Here is a 19,627-nt window from a genome sequence, read left to right as displayed (position 1 = left end):
GTTCAACTACAAAACATTCCTCTCTGGCCAGAGACCACCCCACACCCAGCAGCAGTCCCTCCTCTCATCTTCTCACTTCTCAACATCTCATCTTCTCAACAGTATCATAGAATGTCTGTGTTTTTATGAGTGGCATATCTCCTCAAAGTCCACCCATGCTACATCGGAACCTCATGCCATTTTATAACCAAATAAAAGATAATTGTATGGATGGACCATGTATTTATCATTCAGTTATCAGACATGTGGGTTGCCCCCCTTTTTGCTATCATAAATAATGTTACTGCGAACACTTGTATATATGTTTTGTTTGCCTCCTTGTTTTTATTTATTTCTTTGAGACAGTCTTGCTATATAGCTGAGGCTGGCTATCTTCTTGCATTAATCCCCTACCCCCAGTGTTAAGAATATGCCCAGATGGTCTCCCACTTTTGTGTGAATACATTTCCATTCATCTGAGGAATCGCCAGATTATTTTTCACTATGATGGTGGCATCATTTTAGGCCTTCTTTTGCAGTACACAGGGCCTATTCCACATAGCCTCACCCATACTTGTTAATTCTTTCTTCCACTTCATATACTCTGTGAGAAGTGTATCCCAAGCTCAAGGATCAAGAGCTGAGGCCTCCTCTCCAATGAAATGCTATACCAGATCTGACTCTCAGTGCGTGCATTGGAAAATGGGTGACACCAGTGCTTCCTGGGACAGGGTTGTCTCATGTACACAAAGGAGACACTACAGGTATCCACCACTTACTCCCACCTGCCCTCTAGATCCTTCAAAGCCAGAAGAGGAGAAGATAATGACCCTGCTCACCTCCCTGGGTGTCTTGTTCTAAAAAGAAACTGGAGTTTGGCCTCAGACACGGGCTATAGCAGTTTCTTTGGACTCTTCAGCAAACATGGACACAAGGTCCTGCATCCCACCTGACTTCTATAATCCACATTCCTTCAACATTCATCAGTGAATTTTAAATCATCCCCTGCCACTCAGATGTCAGTAATTCAATGACTATGGACTTACACAAAGCCAAAAAACATGTGTCCTTCCAACTGGTATAGCTCTGGACAGGACACCATGACTGCAGCTTAACAGGGTTTCTGCCTGCTCAAACATAAGCCACCTGGCCATTATAATGATCCATGCGAACAACTGTATGAACAACATACACACTGAGGGGAAAGTCCCTGTGACTGACATTTGGGTTTCATCAGAGAACAGGTGGAAATCCTTATAGAACTTGGGATAACCATGTGACATAAGAAAATGAGCTGTCTTAGTTAATTTTTTATTGCTGCAGACACTGTGACCAAGGCAACTTATAGAAGAAAAAAATTTACTTGGGGCTTATAGTTTTAAAGATGAGTCTCTGTCCACAATAGCAGGGGAATGGTGGCAGGCAGGCAGCCATGGCATTACAGCAGTAGCTGAGGTCTTATCTCTTGATTCAAAAGCATGAGAGCAAGAGAGTAACTGGGAATGATGCAGGCTTTTTGAAACCTCAAAGCCCAATCCCCAGTGACACACTTCATCCAATGAGGCCATACCTCCTAGTCCTTCCCAAACAGTTCCACCAACTGGGGACCAAGCCATCAAACATATGAGAATATGAGGGTCATTCTCATTCAAACCACCACATGGGCTATGGAACACTTTAGGGAGAATTCTGACCTATGAAAAAGAAAATGGGCAGGTGGGGCTGGAAAGGCAGGGATGGAGGTTAGGCTTCCAGAAAGGGGCACTGAGTAACAAGAAGGAAAGGAGCCAAACAAGGGAGAGTGCCCAGCCTGGTCAGGTACAATACAGGATCTTGGTATTGGGGCAGAATGGCTGGACCAGAACTTAAAGAAGGTATGTTAGCAATGTTCCACTCCAGGCATCAGTTAAGGGAAACTCAGCCCACAGAGGAATGCCAAAGGACACAGAGTCCCAGGGAGCTCAGGATTACAAGGTCTGCTGAGCACCAACAGAAGGCTGGCACCATCTTCATGATCTCATTCAGTTCTCATTAAGGCCTTGGGAGGACACTCCTGCTATTGATCATGGCTATTGTTACACATATAGATGAAGGGATGAAAAGCTAAGTAGCTGTCCCAGGGTCACACAGGGTATCAACAACCAGGCAAAGAGGGGTAATGGGCCCAAGTTCCACTTGAGCATAGCTACTTGGGTTGGGTGTGTGGTGCTTAATTTCATGAGTCAACCAAGAAACCTGACACATGGTGCCCCAAGTATCAGGGAGGAAATTTTAGCAGAGATCAACGTTTGTATCAGCAGCTTTGGGTAAGGTGTGTGGCCCACATACTGTGGGTGGGCCTTGTCCAAGTAGAATGTTTGAAGGTGGACATCAACCTCCAAGTGTCCTGCAGAGTCTACATTGGACTGCACTACCTGTTTATACAAGGACACAAGCCCTGTCAGACTGGCAGTTTTTCTGGATAGCTGTGATCCCACAGTGCAAAGGGCATGTGGAAGAAAACCCAGTCCCAATGGCCACACTTGCAATGGGGAGGAGCAGCCAGGACAGCGCCCACTACCGGAGAAAGGCCTCGCGGGCTGCAACACCACAAACCAAAGAGCTTAGGCCTGACTCCGAGCCCCAACCCGGCTTCTGAGGGCCCTGGCTGGTACTCCTGAAGACTTTGACCTCTGAGTAGGCAGCTCTGCTGTGCACGGTCCACACCGGTTCCCGGAACCTCGGCCGGAAAGCTCCGCACGGTTTTCCCCTAAACACTGCTCACTGGCGCAAGAGAAGCTCTGAGATTTCAGTGAAAAAGATGGGGTGGGTCTGGCTTGAGTAAGGGGCGTGGTCACGTCCGGCGGAAGGCAAGAACTGGGAGGTGGAGCAGATGGGAGGGAGTGTCCATATGGAGATGAGCGTGGTCTTATTGGCGCTGAGCTGGGGGCCAGGAAGTGGACAGATCAGCCTGGCATGAAGGGGCGTGGCTATGTGATCGGAGACCTTGTCCGCAGTCCTACGGACTTGGTTAGTTGGCTCAGGGCGGGACTTCAGAGAAGGGCCTGGGACTGGGCGGGGCCTCGGGCCGTCACGTCAGTCTCAACAAGGCGGTCTCAACACGGCGAGTCACAACTCCAGTTGCTCGCCCATTAGCCGGGTCTCACCAACTTTGTATCGCTGCTGTCCTGGCTCTTGGCCCGCGATTCCCCAATTTCTGTGGGACGCCCTCCGTCTGCCCCGCGCTCTCGGGCTAGAATCGCTGAGTTTCTCCATCGCAAAGCAGATATCCCCATTTCCATGAGCTCCCTAGGGGATCAGGTACGGGACTGGCACCAGGGGGTACTGGCTGTGGCACGCGAAGACTGGGACTGCGCGCTGTGCCTCTTCTCAAACGTCCGGGAACCTCTGGCCAAGATGTACTTTAACATGGGCTGCGTGCACCTGATGGCAGGGGACCCCGAGGCTGCGTTACGGGTAAGCGCCCCAGGATTGGTGACAGAGATTCCCCGCATCCCTGTGGGAGGCCTATAGGAGAATGCAAGTGAAGATGTGACTGCAGCCTGAATCCTTATCTTCCAATGGCCGCCCTTCTCCACTTCATAGTCACTTGGAAGGGGAGGAATCTCTACTTACCCTATCAATTAACTAGAGATTGTTCTATTAATGTTCCCTCTTAGTGACTGTCTGAAGCAGGTAGGAGCTATGTGGCTTGGAGACCCCTCTCTTAGCTGAGGCAAGAATGGGGCACAGGGCCACATGAGCCAAATTACTGCAGTCCTGTATCCGTCAGAGCAGCCCAGGCTCACATGCTCAGGACCGAAGGAGCGGCATACCCGAAGGCAGGCTGGAGAGTAGGTCAGAGTCAGCAGACTGGGACTCTGCCGGTCCTGGGAAGGTGTAGGTGTGTGGAAACAGATTTCAGTAGATGCTGGTGGTGAGGGTGGTACGCACAGTCTGTCTTCCCAGTTCTTAGCACCCACATGTCTCCCCACCGCTTCTCAAAGCAGAACTGCTCAGGGGTGCACAGTGTAGAGGAGGCATCAGCGCCTTCCCTGGTGCATGGTCATCAGTGTGATAGCCATTCCTGGGATGTGATACAAACCTTCAGCATCCTGTCTACAGCTCAGACGTTCTCATCATTCGCCATACAGACAAGAAGCAAAGATGCCCAAGCACCAAGGGTGAGAGTAGAAAGACTGGGCTGTGTGGAGATGGTCTCTTCTAGTAGTTCTTTCTTGAAATTTTAATATTATATATTTATTTATTTACATGTGTGTATAAATCAGGAGACAACTTGCAGGAGTCAATTCTCTCCTTCCATCTTGTGGGACCTGGTGATCAAACTCAGGTCACCAGGCATAGTGGCAAGTGACTTTACCCCCGAGACATCTTGCCAGCCTTCATCTATTATTTCTTACAGATTCATCTGCACCTACAATTACTTCAATAATTGTTTCTTCATTAAAAGCCGGGCATGGTAGCGCATGCCTTTAATCCACAGTTCTTTACAGGAAGAGGCAGGCAGAGCTCTGAGTTGGAGGCCAGCCTGGCCTACAAAGTGAGTTCTGGGACAGTTCCAGTTCCAGGGCTACACACAGAAAAATCTAGTCTTGAAAAACAAAACAAAAAACCAAAAGGGTTATTGTTTAGGAAAGGAAATGTGACGTTCTGTTACTAGGCGGTTCCATAGAGGCTCGTGTCCTTACCTCCTCACACTGTAACTAGAGTAGAGTTCAGATGGTCTGCTGTAAGGAGAAGAATGTGCAGTGCCTTAAGTCAATAAAATTTAAGGATAGGCACATCAGTTAGACCTGGAAACTTAAGAAGCAGGTGGCATAAGAGCAATAAGGAAATCTAAGGCTGCACTTTGGCCCGCCAGTGCAGCCATTCCATTTCTAGGCTGATGGTGGCATGCAGACTTCAAAGTCAGATGCAGCTCAACAGTCACCCGGCCAGATGTGGTTTCAGGAAACTACGCCAGGTTTAACCAATGGCTGCTTTCCCTGCTGGGGACACACATTTCTGAGTCTGGTTTAAGGAGCTGTGCTTTCTGTGCACAGAAAACTTCTGTGTTCTGATTCTAATCAATACCTGGTATTTACCATTTTGTGTGAGCTACCCAAAGAAACTTTAAACTGTTTATTTGTGTATTTTATGTATGTGAGTGCTCTGTCTGCATGCATACTCGTATACCAGAATAGGGCTTTGGGTCCCATTATTGATGGCTATGAGAACACGAGGTTGCTGGAAATTGAATTCAAGACCTCTGGAAGAGCAGCCCTTTCCAGCCTCCAAAAAGAGATTTTAAAAAGCCAAAAATCTTACACAATCCTGTCTCCCAGAGATAGGAGCATTTTCTTTTAACTCAGTGCTCACTGTGGACAAACTGGTTTTCTATGCCACAGGGATGTGCCCTGAGCCTATTGTGAGGTGCTCAGGGCAGCTGAGAAATTGGTGCAGTATTGCACCTCTCCAGGCTCTGGCTTTGCACAGCGCTGCTGTGCAGCTCTCGTCAGTTGATTCATTTCCATGTGCATTTGTGGCACTGGGTTACTGAGATTTGTGTTCCACAAGCATTCCTGTCCCTAGGCATTTGACCAAGCACTGACCAAGGACACCTGCATGGCTGTTGGCTTCTTCCAGCGGGGAGTGGCCAATTTCCAGCTGGAGAGGTGAGCACAGCAGGATCCCCTGTCCCTTATTGGGTGGTTATTTGCACTTCTTTCCTTCCTTCTCTCCTCTGGAGCCCCTTCAGCCTGGATGAGGGTAACTGGTTAGTCTGGAGCCCACACACATGGTCCTTGTCTCCATCAAGATTCACAGTGCTTTCCCAACACCCCTGGCTTTCTCCTCATGTCTGCTGTAGTGAGAACACTATGTTTATAGTCGGTTTATACATGAAAACCAGGCTTTATCCCACAATGTGGAGGCCACTCAGCTCTCTAAGAGAATAATCAGGGATAGAGGCTCCAATTCGCTCCAGAGGGCTAACTGAGGGAAGTGGACTATCTACTGGGGAACAGATTTTATCCAGAGTTGGTGAAGGTCTCATAAGGTTAGGACCTGAGAGGCAAGAAAGGAATGCCCAGGGCAGTAGGAAGAGGGGTTGGGGTGTAAGCAAGGGCTCTGTCAGGCACAGAGAGCAGGTGTTCAGGAGCCTATGCAGAACAGGACAATAAACTTCTGTTAAGTACACTGGTCTGGACTTGAGTACCCACGAAGTGCTAATATTTAGGTGAGTACTATTGCCTTCAGGTCTTCCAGAGTTGGCATGGAGAGAAGGATGGGTGGGGTACCCAAAAGCCACCCTCCACAGGTTCGTCCCCTCCCTTGTAGCTATTGAGAGACCCCCAATGCCCGCAGGTTCCAGGAGGCTGTGTCTGATTTCCAGCTGGCCCTGGCCCAGCTGAGAGGCAATGCTGCCATTGACTACACACAACTGGGTCTGCACTTCAAATTGCAAGCATGGGAGGTGAGCAAGCATTTATTTTCTGTAGAGCTCAGATGCCAAGCAGTGTCACTGGGGCTTGGAGATACTCTTTGTGGCCCTGGGGTTCTGTTGGGGGATCTAGGGTTCTGCCATGGCCCTAGGTTGCAACAGGGGTCCTATAATGTAGTTTGAGGTCCTGACTGGAGTCCTAGGGTGAAGACTGGAGTGTTGCTGGGGTTATTACCATTATGTTGATGTTACTGTCATGGTCAGCCATGTGGAATGAGGTGTCCTGTCTAGCCAAAGACTTTTGGAGCCCTGAAATCCACCAGCTCCTTGATTGCCCAAGGAGGTTGGAGTGGCAGTGAAGGGAGTGGACTACTCACACACTTTGGAGCCAGCCAGCATGGGAGAAAAAGCATGGAAGAAAAGCAGGACAGAATTGAAAATCATGACAAGGTGATAGATCAATTTGGGGTAAGGGAGTTGGCTCAGCAGTACCTCTAGCTGATCCAGAGAAAACAGAAGGATAAGAGAGCCACGGGAGGACTAGGCAGGTCTCTCTCCTTGTAGCAAGGCTAGGTTTGCTGTGTGCTCAGCTCTGCAGAGTGAGGGAGCATGGGCTCCCAGCATCACTGAGTTCACATGTCACTGAGTATGTAGGTGGCCCGTTGGAGTGCTCTGATACACTACATGTGGTTCTTAGTGTCCCTGGACTGCCAATGGGAATCCTTAGACATACTCTAGACTTGGAGGTACAGGGAGTAGTTAATGGTGGTGGCAAGATGCAAGATTAGGAGAGTGTTAGCCAGGGGGATTTTTGATGAGCTACCATGTGAGAGTTGGGAGTCTAACCTAAGCCCTTTGGAAGAGCAACAAGTACTTTAACCCACTGAGCCATCTCTCCAATTGCCCCCCCCCATGTCCCCACAGGGGGACACTTTAAAAGGAGAGCTATTTGTGTTGTTTCAAGCAGAAAAGCCCAGAGCAAAACATGGCCCTTCTAGGACTAAACAGATATAGGGTCTGACTACTCAGCATTTGAAAACTGAGCCAGTCAGGCATCAGGTGGTCTGGTCCCTACCCATCATGTCACCTGAACATACAGAGGAACCTTCAGCTACTGTGACCAGGGAGCTCAAATGAGGACCATGTGGGGGGAGGCTGGTCCATATCTGTCCTTGTTTCTAGGTCCTATACAACAAGGCATCAGCACAGTGCCAGGCAGGGCTCTGGACCAACGCTGTCGATACTCTAGAGGAGGCAATCTCCAAATGGCCAGAGGGGGCCCAAGATATCCTGGACATTGCCCTGGACCAAGCGCAGGTGAGGAAGGCAGGTGAGAGCCAGGCTGGTTTGGACTCAGGTTCTATAGCTTATTCCTTCAAGACTAATGACCTCTCTCCTATATGACATGGAGAGAGGTAGCCTGGGTGCCCCATACTTCCTGTCACATGTCACACATGATGGATGCCCCTTCTACTTCAAGGCTCAGGCTCTTGCAGCTGTAGCCACCCAGGTTTCTATGCTCCATCCCAGAAACAGGTACCCCTGCAGCTGAGGCAAGTCCCCAAAGGTGAGGTCTTCCAGCCTCCCAGGCAATACCTAAAGCATCTGGAGCCCGTGGATTTCCTAGGCAAGGCTAAGGTAAAAACTGGGATGTTTTTCAGCTTGGGTACCCTGCTGCCAACATGAAGCTTCTGTCAGGCCCATGGTGTGGTGGCTCCTGCACTAGACACCCAATGTATCCATGAGGACAGCTGGGTGTGGGCTAGGCCACTTGAAAGTCAGAAAGTGGGCACAAGGCTCTTAGGGTTGGGATGAATGTTCCCAGGCTGTAGACCTGGAGGCAGAACTTACCAGAAGTCAGCTTTAAAGAAAGGGGCTCAGGCCTTTTGATGGGAATTCCTGGTGGTGCCTCCCTCAGCTCACACTGTTCTCCTGGATGCTTCCAGTGTCTGTGCATCTCCCTGTGTTTTTGTACCTCTGCTATAGATAGCAAGGTCCCAGAAGTGGGTGGTCAGCCTAGACCATATCGGGTCCCCTAAACCACAGGCTACGCTGGAGTATCCCACCTCCAAATGTGAGAGGGGAACTCAAAAGAGTAGTTACTTGCAGTGTCACAAAGAAGGGCCACCTTGGTAGTACTCTGGTGACCCCTAGGCTGGCCCCACACCCACCTCATTTGCAATAGCACTTGTGCTGGGCCTACCAACACTGTGTGGCTGTGTAGCTGCCTGGGGTGCACACTGCCTGTGAATATACCCTGAGGCAGACTGAGTACAGCTGCAGAAGAAATTGTGATTGTTCAACTATCAGAATTCACTGATCACAACATAAGGCTGTTACAAGAAACAAAAATATTTAAAAAGTTATACTAAAATTAAGTTTATATTATTGGTACATATGTTTCTTTTGGTCTTTTTTTTTTTTTTTTTTTTTTAACTGTAGCAGTCTTGAGCTAGGTATGCATACCCCGCAGAGTACAGTCACAGAAGTACTGGGAATTGGGGACCTGGAGGTGTAGACCCAATGGAGTACTAACCCAGCTGCATTCCTGCCCCTACTAGGTGGTGGCTTCTGTCATCCCTGACAACCACAACCCAGACATCCAGCCTCGGCAGGTAGGTGGGTAGGCATCAAGCAGACGCAGGCCTAGTTTTGTCCAGTTTTAACTGTGCACTGATAAGAAAAATTGGGCTTAGGCAGGATGGGCCAAAGGCTTGAGTCCCATGGTAGGAAAGCCTCGAGAATGAGGGTACCTCTCCTCCTATGGCCTGAGACCTAGATCTTCAAAGAGTTGACACCCACATCCCCACTCCTTCTGAGAGGCAGCTCTGACCAGGCAGGGATGGCTGGTTACTCTCATTCATTCACCTGTCATGAGCCAAAGAATAAGCCTAAGCTTCTGGGAAAGCAGGCAGTCAGGGATAAGGTAAGAGTCAGCTGTACCAGGGGATGGGCTAGTAGGGCCAACTCACTGGCACATGCTCAGACCCACCCCAGGGACCAGATGGGGCTGTCAGCAAAACTTTGGAGGCTCTGTTGGGCATATGGTGATCGGGTCATTTGACAGTCTGAGGAAAGACAGGTGAGAAGGTCCAAACAATGCAACCTTCCTTCTTGGCCATTGCAAGCCTTGAGAGCCCCTGGGTGAAGAGGAGCTAAGTGCGGACCCTTGCTGCCCTGTAGCAGCCCTAAGAGCCAGTGATGAGCAACTTTGAGAAGGTTTGACATGGGCTTATTACAAGACATAGGACAGTCACCTCCACTTTATCTCTCTGCAGTATTCAGTTCATTCCAATCCAGCAGTTCAACATTTTTAAGAGCAGTTATATCCTTTACAGCTGTGTTCAAAATCCCCAGGTACCTAACCCTGCATCTGCCAGCTCCTGTACTGGGCTGTAAGCTTCAGAACGGCCACATATTCTATTAGTCTCTCTTTAAAACCAGTTCACAAGCCACAACCAGGAGTGCCCAACAAGGGCAGAGGTTTCCACCTCTTCCAACTCAGGGCACCCTAGCTGGACACCTCCTCAGACTCTGCCCCGGGGCTTCTCAGGGTCAATGGGAAATCACCCAAGAAGAGTTGGAGATTGGCGGAAGGCCTGGGACATAGGCTGACTCCCCACTGATGCTGGGCAATCTGTTTGTGGACCAAAGGTCTGGAGGGACTCAACCCTGCCCCAAGGTGTGCCTAGGGTATGGGCCTACCATGAATTTGCTCCCAAACAGGTTTGGCTAACGACTTCCTGCTAGCTGCTGGTGAAGCTCCCAAATTACATCTATAACCACCGACTGTGCCAGGACAGAGCCCCAGGGAGTTGCCCCTTGAGTTCAGACCCACCCACCACCTCAAGACCCCTATACTCTCGGTCACACTCCCAGGACCCACATTCTTTTTGTATAATTGTTTATGAAAATCCAACAAAAGCAAAACCATATTAGGGAATGTCTAGGAAACACCGGCCATACAACAATGGCACTCATGGATGCAGACGCTGACAACTGGAAAATAGCCAGGTTACCAGCTTAAGTAGGAACACTTCAAAGGGGAGTGTGGGGGGAGGCTGTGGACACATTTATCTACTTGATTCATGCTATAAATTAGAATAGCTCATGTTAGGAGCAAAACCCTCCTGAGTATAAAGACTGAAGTCTGAATTATAAACTTGTCAAAGCGTTTCACCTGGACTGTGCTTTACACTTATCTACAGCATGCTCCTGTAACTTAGGACATACAAAGCATGCTCTCAGCATCCAGTTAAACGCACTTTAAGTTGTAGCCCCCATCGAACCTGAAGGATGCAATGGAAGTGGGTGATTTAAATAATAAAAGCACATGCATGTACTCAAACCTTGCATAAATAAATTTTAAATAATTTATACAAAATAGTTTTGCATAATGTAAGATGAAACAGGACCATCTAAACAAATGTGTTAGCATGACTGCAGAAGGTGTGTGTGATGAGGATCTACCAACCTCTGTCTTCCTTTGCAGAGGTTCAAGGAGGGGCCAGTCGGCCATCCATCTTCTCCAGCCATGGGTAAGAGAATCCTGAGCAATAGGGGTAGGAGGAGCCACCTCAGGAGAGCTGGGACATGGGCACTTGTCCCATAAGGAAAGTTTGAGGACGAGACAGCTACCCGCCAGTCATTCCTCTACCTTAAAGTGTCTCCTTTATGGAAAGGTGGTCCCAAGAGTCCTGCTCCATGCTACAGTTTGCTGGCATCTGGAGTCCCCACTGAAGATCCCGCAGGAGCTGGGGTAAGAACTGTCCTGCTCTTCAATCCCTCCTCATTGGGCACTTGAAACAGGGAAGGCCCTACCTCACAGTTTCTGTCTTTCAGCTTTCAACCCAGCCTCTGTTCTGATCCTTGGGGCTCAAGGACCAACCTCTCTTCAAAGGCTGTGCAACCATGTTTCTGCCCTCAGGGAGCAGCTGCTGAGGACCTTGAACCCTTGGTGACTGCCACTTTGCAGTGCCACTTTACTGTGCCCCTGAAGGTCCCAAGAGGAACTGGTTTGTCCAGTTTGCGGACACTGCTGGCTCAAGCTTTCCTTCACCATGCCCAGACGGGGCAGCTCAGGTGAGCCAGAGAGCTGTGGGGGTGGGGACCCTATGCTGTAGGAGAAGAGGATGGATCTGAGCTACCAGAAAGCCAGGCAGGAAGGGAACAAAGGGAGCAAAGCTAAGGCCTCCTTAGTTCTATGCCTAAGAATCTAGGCAGCCACTAGAAGGGCACACTGGAGAGAAAACACAGAAAGATAACACAGATAGTTATCTTCCTTTAGGGAAAGATCAGGCAACAGGTATTCCCCTAGTGTACCTACCCTCAGGACTCTCTTTGCAGTTACAAAGCCCCAGGAGATGAGAAGTCCTGGATCCCCATCCTCACGGAGGAATCCCTACAGAGTGTATGGAGGAATGTGGCCATTGGCCCACGAGGGTTGCAGCTCCAGTGCCGGGTGAGCCAAGGGGAGACACTGTGACATCTACTGTTGGTGGCCTAGGTGGGTGGAGGGGAATCCCATCTCTCATGCCACCCTTGCAGCCCACCCTTCTGCCACAGGGAGCCTGGGGCCGGCCAGTCCTCTACCAAGTAGTAGCTCGACACAACTACCCAGCCCAAAAGCCTGAGGATCTGGACTTCCACCAAGGGGACACAGTGGACGTTCTGTGTGAAGGTAGAACAAGGCTGCCATTTCCCAACACTGCTGGGTTGCCTAGGCCTGGTGAGGCTCTGCTCTTTAGGGCGCAGTCTTTGCTGTAAACAGACATAGCATCCAACGTGTCTCCACAGTGGATGAAGCATGGCTGGAGGGACACCGAGATGGCTGCACCGGCATTTTCCCCAAGTGCTTTGTGGTCTCAGCTGATGTCTGTGTGGAAGCCCCACCTGTTCTGGGACCCCAGCCAGGAGACCAGCAATAAATACTGTGACAAGACCAGTTTTAATTTAAACAAACAGACAAACAAACAAAAACTACCCTCATCTCAATTTGATCTGTATTCTGGGATTGATGATAAAGAGGATCCAACCAAAGGCTCTTGGGTGAGAGAAGCTGGGCTGGCCCGCAGACCTCGATTCTGACTCTCTGGTCCAATCTGATTATAGTGAGGAAGCAGGGGTCTCTGTTGGGCAAGCTACAACAGGCTTTGCAGACAGCCGGTTCCCACAGCTGCCCTTCCCCAGAGTCCCTTCTGTTTCCATCCCTTGGACTAGTACAATCCCCATAGCCATTGCCACCCTGAGAGCAGAAGGGAGTCAATACTATCAGGAATTGCCCTCCTGGCCTGGTCGATGGACTGGAGCCCTTAAGAGTCAGGCGTTCATGCAGGCAGGCATCTAGGATGTGCTCAGAAAGTCCTGTGTGCCAAAGACTTTCTTTCCTAAGGACAGTTGATGGTGGCTCACAAGGTAGACAACACAAACATTTATGTTGTTATTGAATCTCAACACTGTTCCTGCTTTAGACACACTGTAGCCTGTGGTCTATTTCACCTTGGTTTCTACCTAGTCCTGGGTCCAGAAGAGCTGGACTGAAGCTGCCCCAACAATGGCCACGAGGGTCAGCACTGCAAATACTACTCCAGCCGTCCAGATGCTGTAGCTCTGAGCCCACCATTGAGTCAGCGCCTCAGCTGGAATCATGCCTGTGAGGTTCAGCATGAAGCCCAGTGTCCAGCCAATGTCCATGCCACCTGCCTGTGAGACACATGCTGTTCAGGGCTGCTGGATAGCTGTTCTAGGTCCCATCCCATTCTTACCCTGAACCAGACATGCTGGGGCTCTCGGTGTCAGTCACCTGCTTTTGGAACTGGATGTTGGTCCAGGTCTCCTCACTGAATTTGTAACCCTCCAGCAGCAATACAAGGATGTATAGGCCTGAGGCACAGTAGTCCCGTAACCAGCGCTCCTGCCCTGGGTAGCTGGCTTCCACCTTGGGTTCCAGAAGCTTATGAGTAAGTAGAGCTCCAATACCTTCTAGCACTTCCCTCCAGCTATGGTGGGACCCCCATACATCCAGTCTCCAGACAACAGGACAGTATTACATATTTTAGAAAGCCCTTTTGTAAATCCCTGTGGACACCATCCTCCAGCTAGGAAAAGGCTGGGCTTGCCAACCTCATGACGACCAGAGGCTGAATTCATCAGAGCCCTGGACCTTTTCCTACCCAAAGCAGGCAACTTCCCTGCCACAGTGTTTTTCTCCCCAATCCTACTACCTAAATGGGTCTTTATCTCATATTTCTGTCCAGGAAAACCCAATAAGACCCCAGAGGCCCTGCTTGCCCATGGTATAGGGAGAGGGCTAGGGCTAGGGCAGGTACCCAGGGTCACCCACCAGCTTCCAGGGCTTCTGACAGAACTTCCAGACAGTGTCATTGACAGTGTTCAGTGGCTGCCTGGAGGTGAGGTTCAGGAAGTGGAAGGTGTAGTAAAAGTTGGAAAATGCCTAGGGGAAGTAGAGGAGGCTGTGCAACACTGTGGGAGGCTGGGACACTTTAGTCAGGTATTCACACAGGTGTTGGAGTCCCTAAGAGCCACCAGAGCACCTCCCGTTCAACCTGGGGCCCCAGAAAAAGCCTTGGGGAGCAGTGCTTACATAGAAGTGGCCATGCACAGGAGGCTGGTAAACTCCACTGAAAGCACAATCTTCTCGGCCCTCACAGCTGGAGAAGTTGAAGAGACCCTGGAGGGCTGCCACACATTTCCCGGGGTTGCCTATCCCTTCAACCGTGAGGTTCTGAGTGAGGTTCAGGGAGTCTGTAGTGTGGACACAGGGCGACTCATAGAGTGGAGCCAGTGGTAGGGTGGCCTGGTAGCCACGATGGTAACATGGATGTCTGACCCGCGCCACAGGGCTGTTCTGCAGAGAGAGGAAGGGGCATTAACTCTAATGTCTGATACACTCCTCACTCTACTCAATGCCATCCCACTTTTCCACCCTTCAGATACCAGCCTAACCTGTGCCAGCTGAGCCAGGAGCCTTCTCAGGACCTGGTCCCGCCCAAAGCAGAGGTAGCTATGAGTATAAATGCTATAGTTGGCACCGTACAGGTGGAAGGTAGCCTGGGTGCTCTGGTCTAGGATGAGGTCCTGAGGCACGAAGCTGATCTGGGCAGAGGCCCCACCAAGGTCCAGGGCACCCAGCAGCACCCTCTCTTCAGGAAGGATCCACTGTCCAGAGGAGTACTGACCAGAGATAAAGTGTTTAGCTCTGGGCAGCCACACTGGCCCCAGCTGCTGGCCAGCCAGCCCCAGACACTGGTCTCTCAGACCAACCAACCCCTCACCCTTGGGCAGCCCCTGTACCTTGAGGAACATTCCCAGGGCATAGTTGATAGTGATCCAACCAAAGGCACCCTCATCCTGCCCAGACAGAATCTTGGCACCCCAAAAATCCACAGGAGAATTGCTTAGTGTCTGGGAGACTGCAGCTAGGATGTCTCTTGCCTGAGAGCTGTTCTTCTGGCTGGGCAGAAAGGACCATGGCTGCAGGAAAGCTTCAGCACAACCACTATTGTACCTCATCCCAAACTCTACTGCACTTCAAGCCAGGGTATTCATGCCTGGCTTTTGGGAGTGACCCTAACAGATGCGACCTGTCACTATCTAACCTGAGCAGCCTCATTCCTGCTGTGGCCCCCAAGAATGTGGGCGTCTCTCGATGCTGTGTCTGTGGGATCAATGCCAGTGCCTCCTCCAGGCAGCTCTTCAGGCTTTCCCCAGCCTGTGTTGGGTCAGAGGTGTAGGAAGAGATTCCAGGTCCTGAAACACAGTATGCTAGAAAAAGGCTCCAAAGATGTGACCACATCCTAATGTTTGGTATCTTTTCAGAAGAAAAGGTTAAATTAAAGATTTTTAATGGGGCATGATGGTACATGCCTATACTCAGAATGTTGAGGCAGGCAGATTGAGGGTTCAAGGCCGATCAGGAATACATAGCAAGACCCTGTCTGATAAGGCTTATAGATAAGGCTGGTTTGTTTGCTCAGTGATGACAGTCCTCACAGAAAAAGGTAGGAAACCCTGAGTTCCTCCCACTTTGGGGCGTCTGGAGAGTGTGGTTTTGCTGTGCCTGGGCTCAGGCTTTTGATCTCTAAACTCAAAAGGAACCCCAGGCAATGAACTGGGGTCTAGCACCTGGTGGCCTCTGTCACCAGGGCAGTGTGGTACCTATATAGGAAGCTCCTAGAAGGTGAGTGTGGGATCAGATAGGAAATGTTAGCCCTGGATAAAGGGGAAGCACGCTGTATGAGATCCGTGTGTGTTCTCATCAGAGCCAGACTCCCTGTGTGACACTGCTTCTCACCTCAGCACTCTAAGCTTTCTCTTTTAGGTTGATGTGCTGTCCTGAGGACTATATATGTAGCTTCCTCCTGCCACCAAGTAGTCTCTCCCTCTGGGGCCTCCTGGCATCACCTGGAGTCCAAGCCAGGCAGCAATGACCTGCCATGGTATTGCCCACTGACCTTCTGTCTGGCAAGTCAGGGCCTGGCTGACCACTCCTGTGTTCTTCTCCTTGTTGGCTGGCCACTGGTACATAAACAGAGATGTGTGGGAGGAGCCAGCATCAAACACAATTCCAAACTAAGGACAACATTGGGATCAGAAAGGTATGAAGGTCAACATCCTGGTCACCCAGCCCAACATCCTCATCAGGTCCCAGAGACGCACCTTGGTGTCTGCAGGCAGGAGAACACTGGTTGCTTTCACCAGGATGAGGATGAGCATGGTGAGCCCAGAGGCTGCTGCAACTCCCAGCAGGGTCATAAAGACCCGTTCCTTCCAGGAGAGGCCCATGGCAAGAGAGGCTGAGCTTCAAGGGCAGCAGTAGACACTTGGGCTCCACCTGTTGTCCCAACCCCAGCCTTCTAGAGGAAAGATCTTAACACGTCCCAACCTTCCTCAGATGTATCAGATCTGGGACTCATGCAGCCTCCTTGGCCAGGCAAACAGCTAGGACAGCTAGAGTAGGAAAGGCCAAGAACAGTGTTCAGAGTCCAGCTGAGCAGGCCCAATATTGTCACAGAGCCTGGGGGCTAGTACAGGAGGTACTGTCTGAGGACACAGTCCAGAGGAGCCAGAACAGCCATTTCTGGTGTCCCTATCAAGGGCTAATGAAGGCCCATGTGAACCCCCACCTTTTACCCTGCCTTTCCCTCTGGGCCCTTGCTTTCTTGACTCCCCATGAGGAACGCCAGGTCTGGACCGAACTCAGGGCTTTATACTAGGGTCTCCTAGGGCAGGACATCTCTCTGGTAACCTCAGAACCATGCTACTTGGAATTCAGGGGCAGGTGTGGACTCCTCACAAGGGCAGCTAGCACTCCAAGCTTTTTAACAAAGACATTCATTTCTCCCTAAACTTGGATTTCTCTAATGGGGACCTGAGAGGTTTGATGAACCTGGGATGACCCCAGATGACCCCAGATGAACCTGGGCAGCTGACCAAGGCTGATCAAGGAGTGCCATTTTATCCATGGTGCCCAGGACATCCACATCCTTACCTATCCTGGAGCCCAGCGGTGGTTCTGGGTCCTTACTCACTCCAGACCACCAATGTACAGAGAGGATTCTAGGCAGCTCCTGGTCAGCTCTGCTTCAGAACAAGCCTCCTCACAATGATGTTGCCCGCTGGACTAGCCAAAGCTACAGTGTTTCCTGAGCCTTCAGTACTTCGAAGTTCTGTGGCTTTGTATCCCGAGGCATATTCCTGAAGAATGAAGACACTCCCATGAGTGACAAACAGTTTAGGACTCCTGGAAACAGGATAAGTTGGGCATGAGCTCATCTGAAGGAAGGGAGACCGAGGAAAGAGAGGACAAGTGACCTGCCCAGAACCTTGATTGTGATCCTACCCAGCACCCCAAAGCACAGTGACAAATTGGTCACACATGGGAAGCAAGAAAGTACAGACCTCCACCTCAAAGAATGTAGTACCCCAGGACAGGCAATCCCCTACCAAAGCCAGCCCACAGACCAGGACAGCCCTTGCGTCCCTCACCTGAACTGGAAGCCAACCTTCAATGATAGCTGGAGGAAGTTCTGCTTCTGGGTGCAGCCAATGTGCACCTGCTGTCCTCCACACCCTGTCTCCACCCACCTGAACCTGGGGCTGTGGGGGGAGGGGCACATCTATCTGCTGCTCAGGGTCTGCCTTCTCCTAGTTTTACTCTGTCAATCCTCAACTTACATCTTGTTGCTGGAGAGGAAGGAAGAACAGTGCCCCTAGTGCTCAGGGTAACCTTGGAACTGTCCTGAATGATGGAGAAGGTAAGACTAGGGACACCTCCTCTCCTTTACTGTGGACCTTGTCCTCTTCCCTACTCACTTGAGCCAGGCCAGAGTGGAGTCAGGTAACAGTTGACTGAATGTCCAGAGGCTAGAGGGCTGGGTGCTGGAAAGCCGCAAATGTAGGAGGGCCAGAGGAAGCCATTCTCCTTTAGACAACACGAGGCACTAGATATAGATCAGATGGTGGAATTGTTTAAGTAGCATGCATAAAGCCCTGTGTTCAAGCACCAGCTCCTCATGAAGCCAGATGTGGTGGTTCATGGTGACAATTCTAGCATTCAGAGGCAGGAGGATCAGAAGTTTAAGGTCATCCTCTGAGTTCAAAGCCAGCTTGGGCTACATGAGATCTTGTCTCAAAAAATGAAAAAAGAAACCTGGATATGGAGAGAGGGATCTATGGATAAAGTGTTTGCTGTGCAAACATGACTGCCTAAGTTCACATACACAGCCCACACATAAAAGCTAGGTGCGTGATCCCAGTGTTGTGGACAGGGTCGGGGCCAAGACTAGGTGAATCTCTAGATTTTATTGGCTAACCAGTATAACTGAACTGGTGAGCTTCAGGTTCAGTGAGAGACCCCATCTCAGACAGACAGACAATAGATAGTAGATATATAGATAGATAGAAGAGAGATAGATATAGATAGTATATATAGATAGAAAATAGATAAAATATAGATGATAGATAATAGATAGTTGATGATACATGAATAGTAGATAGATAGATAGATAGATAGATAGATAGATAGATAGATAGATAGATAGACGATAGATGGTGTCCTTGTTAGGGCTTCTATTGCTGTGATAAAACACGGTAACCAAAACAACTTGAGGAGAAAACGGCTTATTTTGCTTACACTTCCAGGTAACAAACAGTTCATCACTGAGGGAAGTTAGGACAGGAACTCAAGCAAGGCAGGAACCTGAAGGCAAGAGCTGATGCAGAGGCCATAGAGGAGTGCTGTTTACTGGCTTGCTTTTCCTGACTGGCTCATGCTGCTTTCTTATAGAACCCAAGACCACCAGCCTCGGGGTGGCAATGCCCGTGGTGAGCTGGGCCCTCCTACATCAATTATCAATCAAGAAAATGCTCTAGAGGCTTGCCCAGAGGCTAATCTGGAGAGAACATTTTCTCAGTTGAGGTTCCCTCTTCCAAAATTACTCTAGCTTGTGTCAAATTGACAAAAAAACTAGCCAGCACAATTAACTCCTTGTTATTCTGAGACACAAATGCATTACTGTTTCTCTTTGTTTTATTTTTATTTATTTTTTTTTTTTGAGACAGGATTTCTCTGTGTAACAGAGCCCTGGCTGTCCTGGACTCACTTTGTAGACTAGGTTGGCCTTAAACTCACAAAGATCCATTTGCCTGTCTCCTGAGTGCTGGGATTACAGATGTGCACCACCATGCTCAGTTTGCATTACTGTTAAATCATACTTTTTCCTTTCTTGTTCATCCCAAAATCTGATATTAATATTATAATATTAATATTATTAATATTTATGCTGGGATAATAATATCACAGTATAAAACATTTCAACTTAAAAAAATCTAATGGTCTTTAAAAATTCGAATACTTTAAAAGTTCAGTCTCTTTAAAATATACAAAGTCTTGTCAGGAGTGATGGTGTACGCCTTTAATCCCAGCACTCAGGGAGGCAGAGGCAAGTGGATCACTGTGAGTTTGAGGCCAGCCTAGTTAAAATGCAAGTCCAGGAAAGGCTACACAGAGAAACCCTGTCTCTGGGGAAAAAACAAACAAACAAACAAATAAAAAAAGTCTCTCTAACATATCCAAAGTTTCTCTAAAATTCCAAAGCCTTTTAACTGTGGACTCCTGAAAAAAAGAAGAAGAAAAAGAAGGAGGAGGAGGAGGAGGAGGAGAAGAAGAAGAAGAAGAAGAAGAAGAAGAAGAAGAAGAAGAAGAAG

General features: G+C 49.5%; 2 protein-coding genes across 4 annotated transcripts; one reads left to right on the top strand and one right to left on the bottom strand.

Moving 5' to 3' along the window:
* The first annotated feature begins 2,982 nt into the window (after positions 1-2,982).
* Noxa1 (NADPH oxidase activator 1) lies at positions 2,983-12,341 on the top strand. Of its 3 annotated transcripts, none has more exons than XM_055600504.1 (12): positions 2,983-3,435; positions 5,551-5,633; positions 6,325-6,433; positions 7,583-7,717; positions 7,931-8,038; positions 8,962-9,015; positions 10,893-10,938; positions 11,083-11,159; positions 11,328-11,482; positions 11,747-11,861; positions 11,948-12,080; positions 12,197-12,341. In XM_055600504.1, the coding sequence occupies exons 1-12, from the start codon at positions 3,259-3,261 to the stop codon at positions 12,325-12,327; spliced, it is 1,323 nt and encodes a 440-aa protein (XP_055456479.1). In that variant the 5' UTR covers positions 2,983-3,258; the 3' UTR covers positions 12,328-12,341. The 3 variants fall into 3 exon arrangements, with proteins under 3 accessions (XP_055456479.1, XP_055456481.1, XP_055456480.1); XM_055600505.1 differs by having other exon boundaries at positions 2,985-3,435; positions 11,966-12,080; XM_055600506.1 differs by lacking the exon at positions 7,931-8,038.
* A 76-nt stretch (positions 12,342-12,417) lies between these two features.
* On the bottom strand, positions 12,418-16,204 carry Entpd8 (ectonucleoside triphosphate diphosphohydrolase 8). The gene is made up of 9 exons (XM_055600503.1): positions 16,079-16,204; positions 15,874-15,991; positions 15,019-15,169; positions 14,714-14,873; positions 14,366-14,593; positions 14,004-14,267; positions 13,743-13,853; positions 13,203-13,337; positions 12,418-13,102 (listed from the first exon to the last, which is right to left on the bottom strand). The coding sequence occupies exons 1-9, from the start codon at positions 16,202-16,204 to the stop codon at positions 12,911-12,913; spliced, it is 1,485 nt and encodes a 494-aa protein (XP_055456478.1). The 3' UTR covers positions 12,418-12,910.
* Between the last annotated feature and the right edge of the window lie 3,423 nt (positions 16,205-19,627).

This window comes from Psammomys obesus, unplaced genomic scaffold (assembly GCF_907164565.1).
Source record: "Psammomys obesus unplaced genomic scaffold, mPsaObe1.curated_primary_1811, whole genome shotgun sequence".
Classification (NCBI taxonomy): Eukaryota; Metazoa; Chordata; class Mammalia; order Rodentia; family Muridae; genus Psammomys; species Psammomys obesus.
Note: the sequence above shows the minus strand (reverse complement) of the source record. Positions and strands in the feature narration are given on the sequence as shown.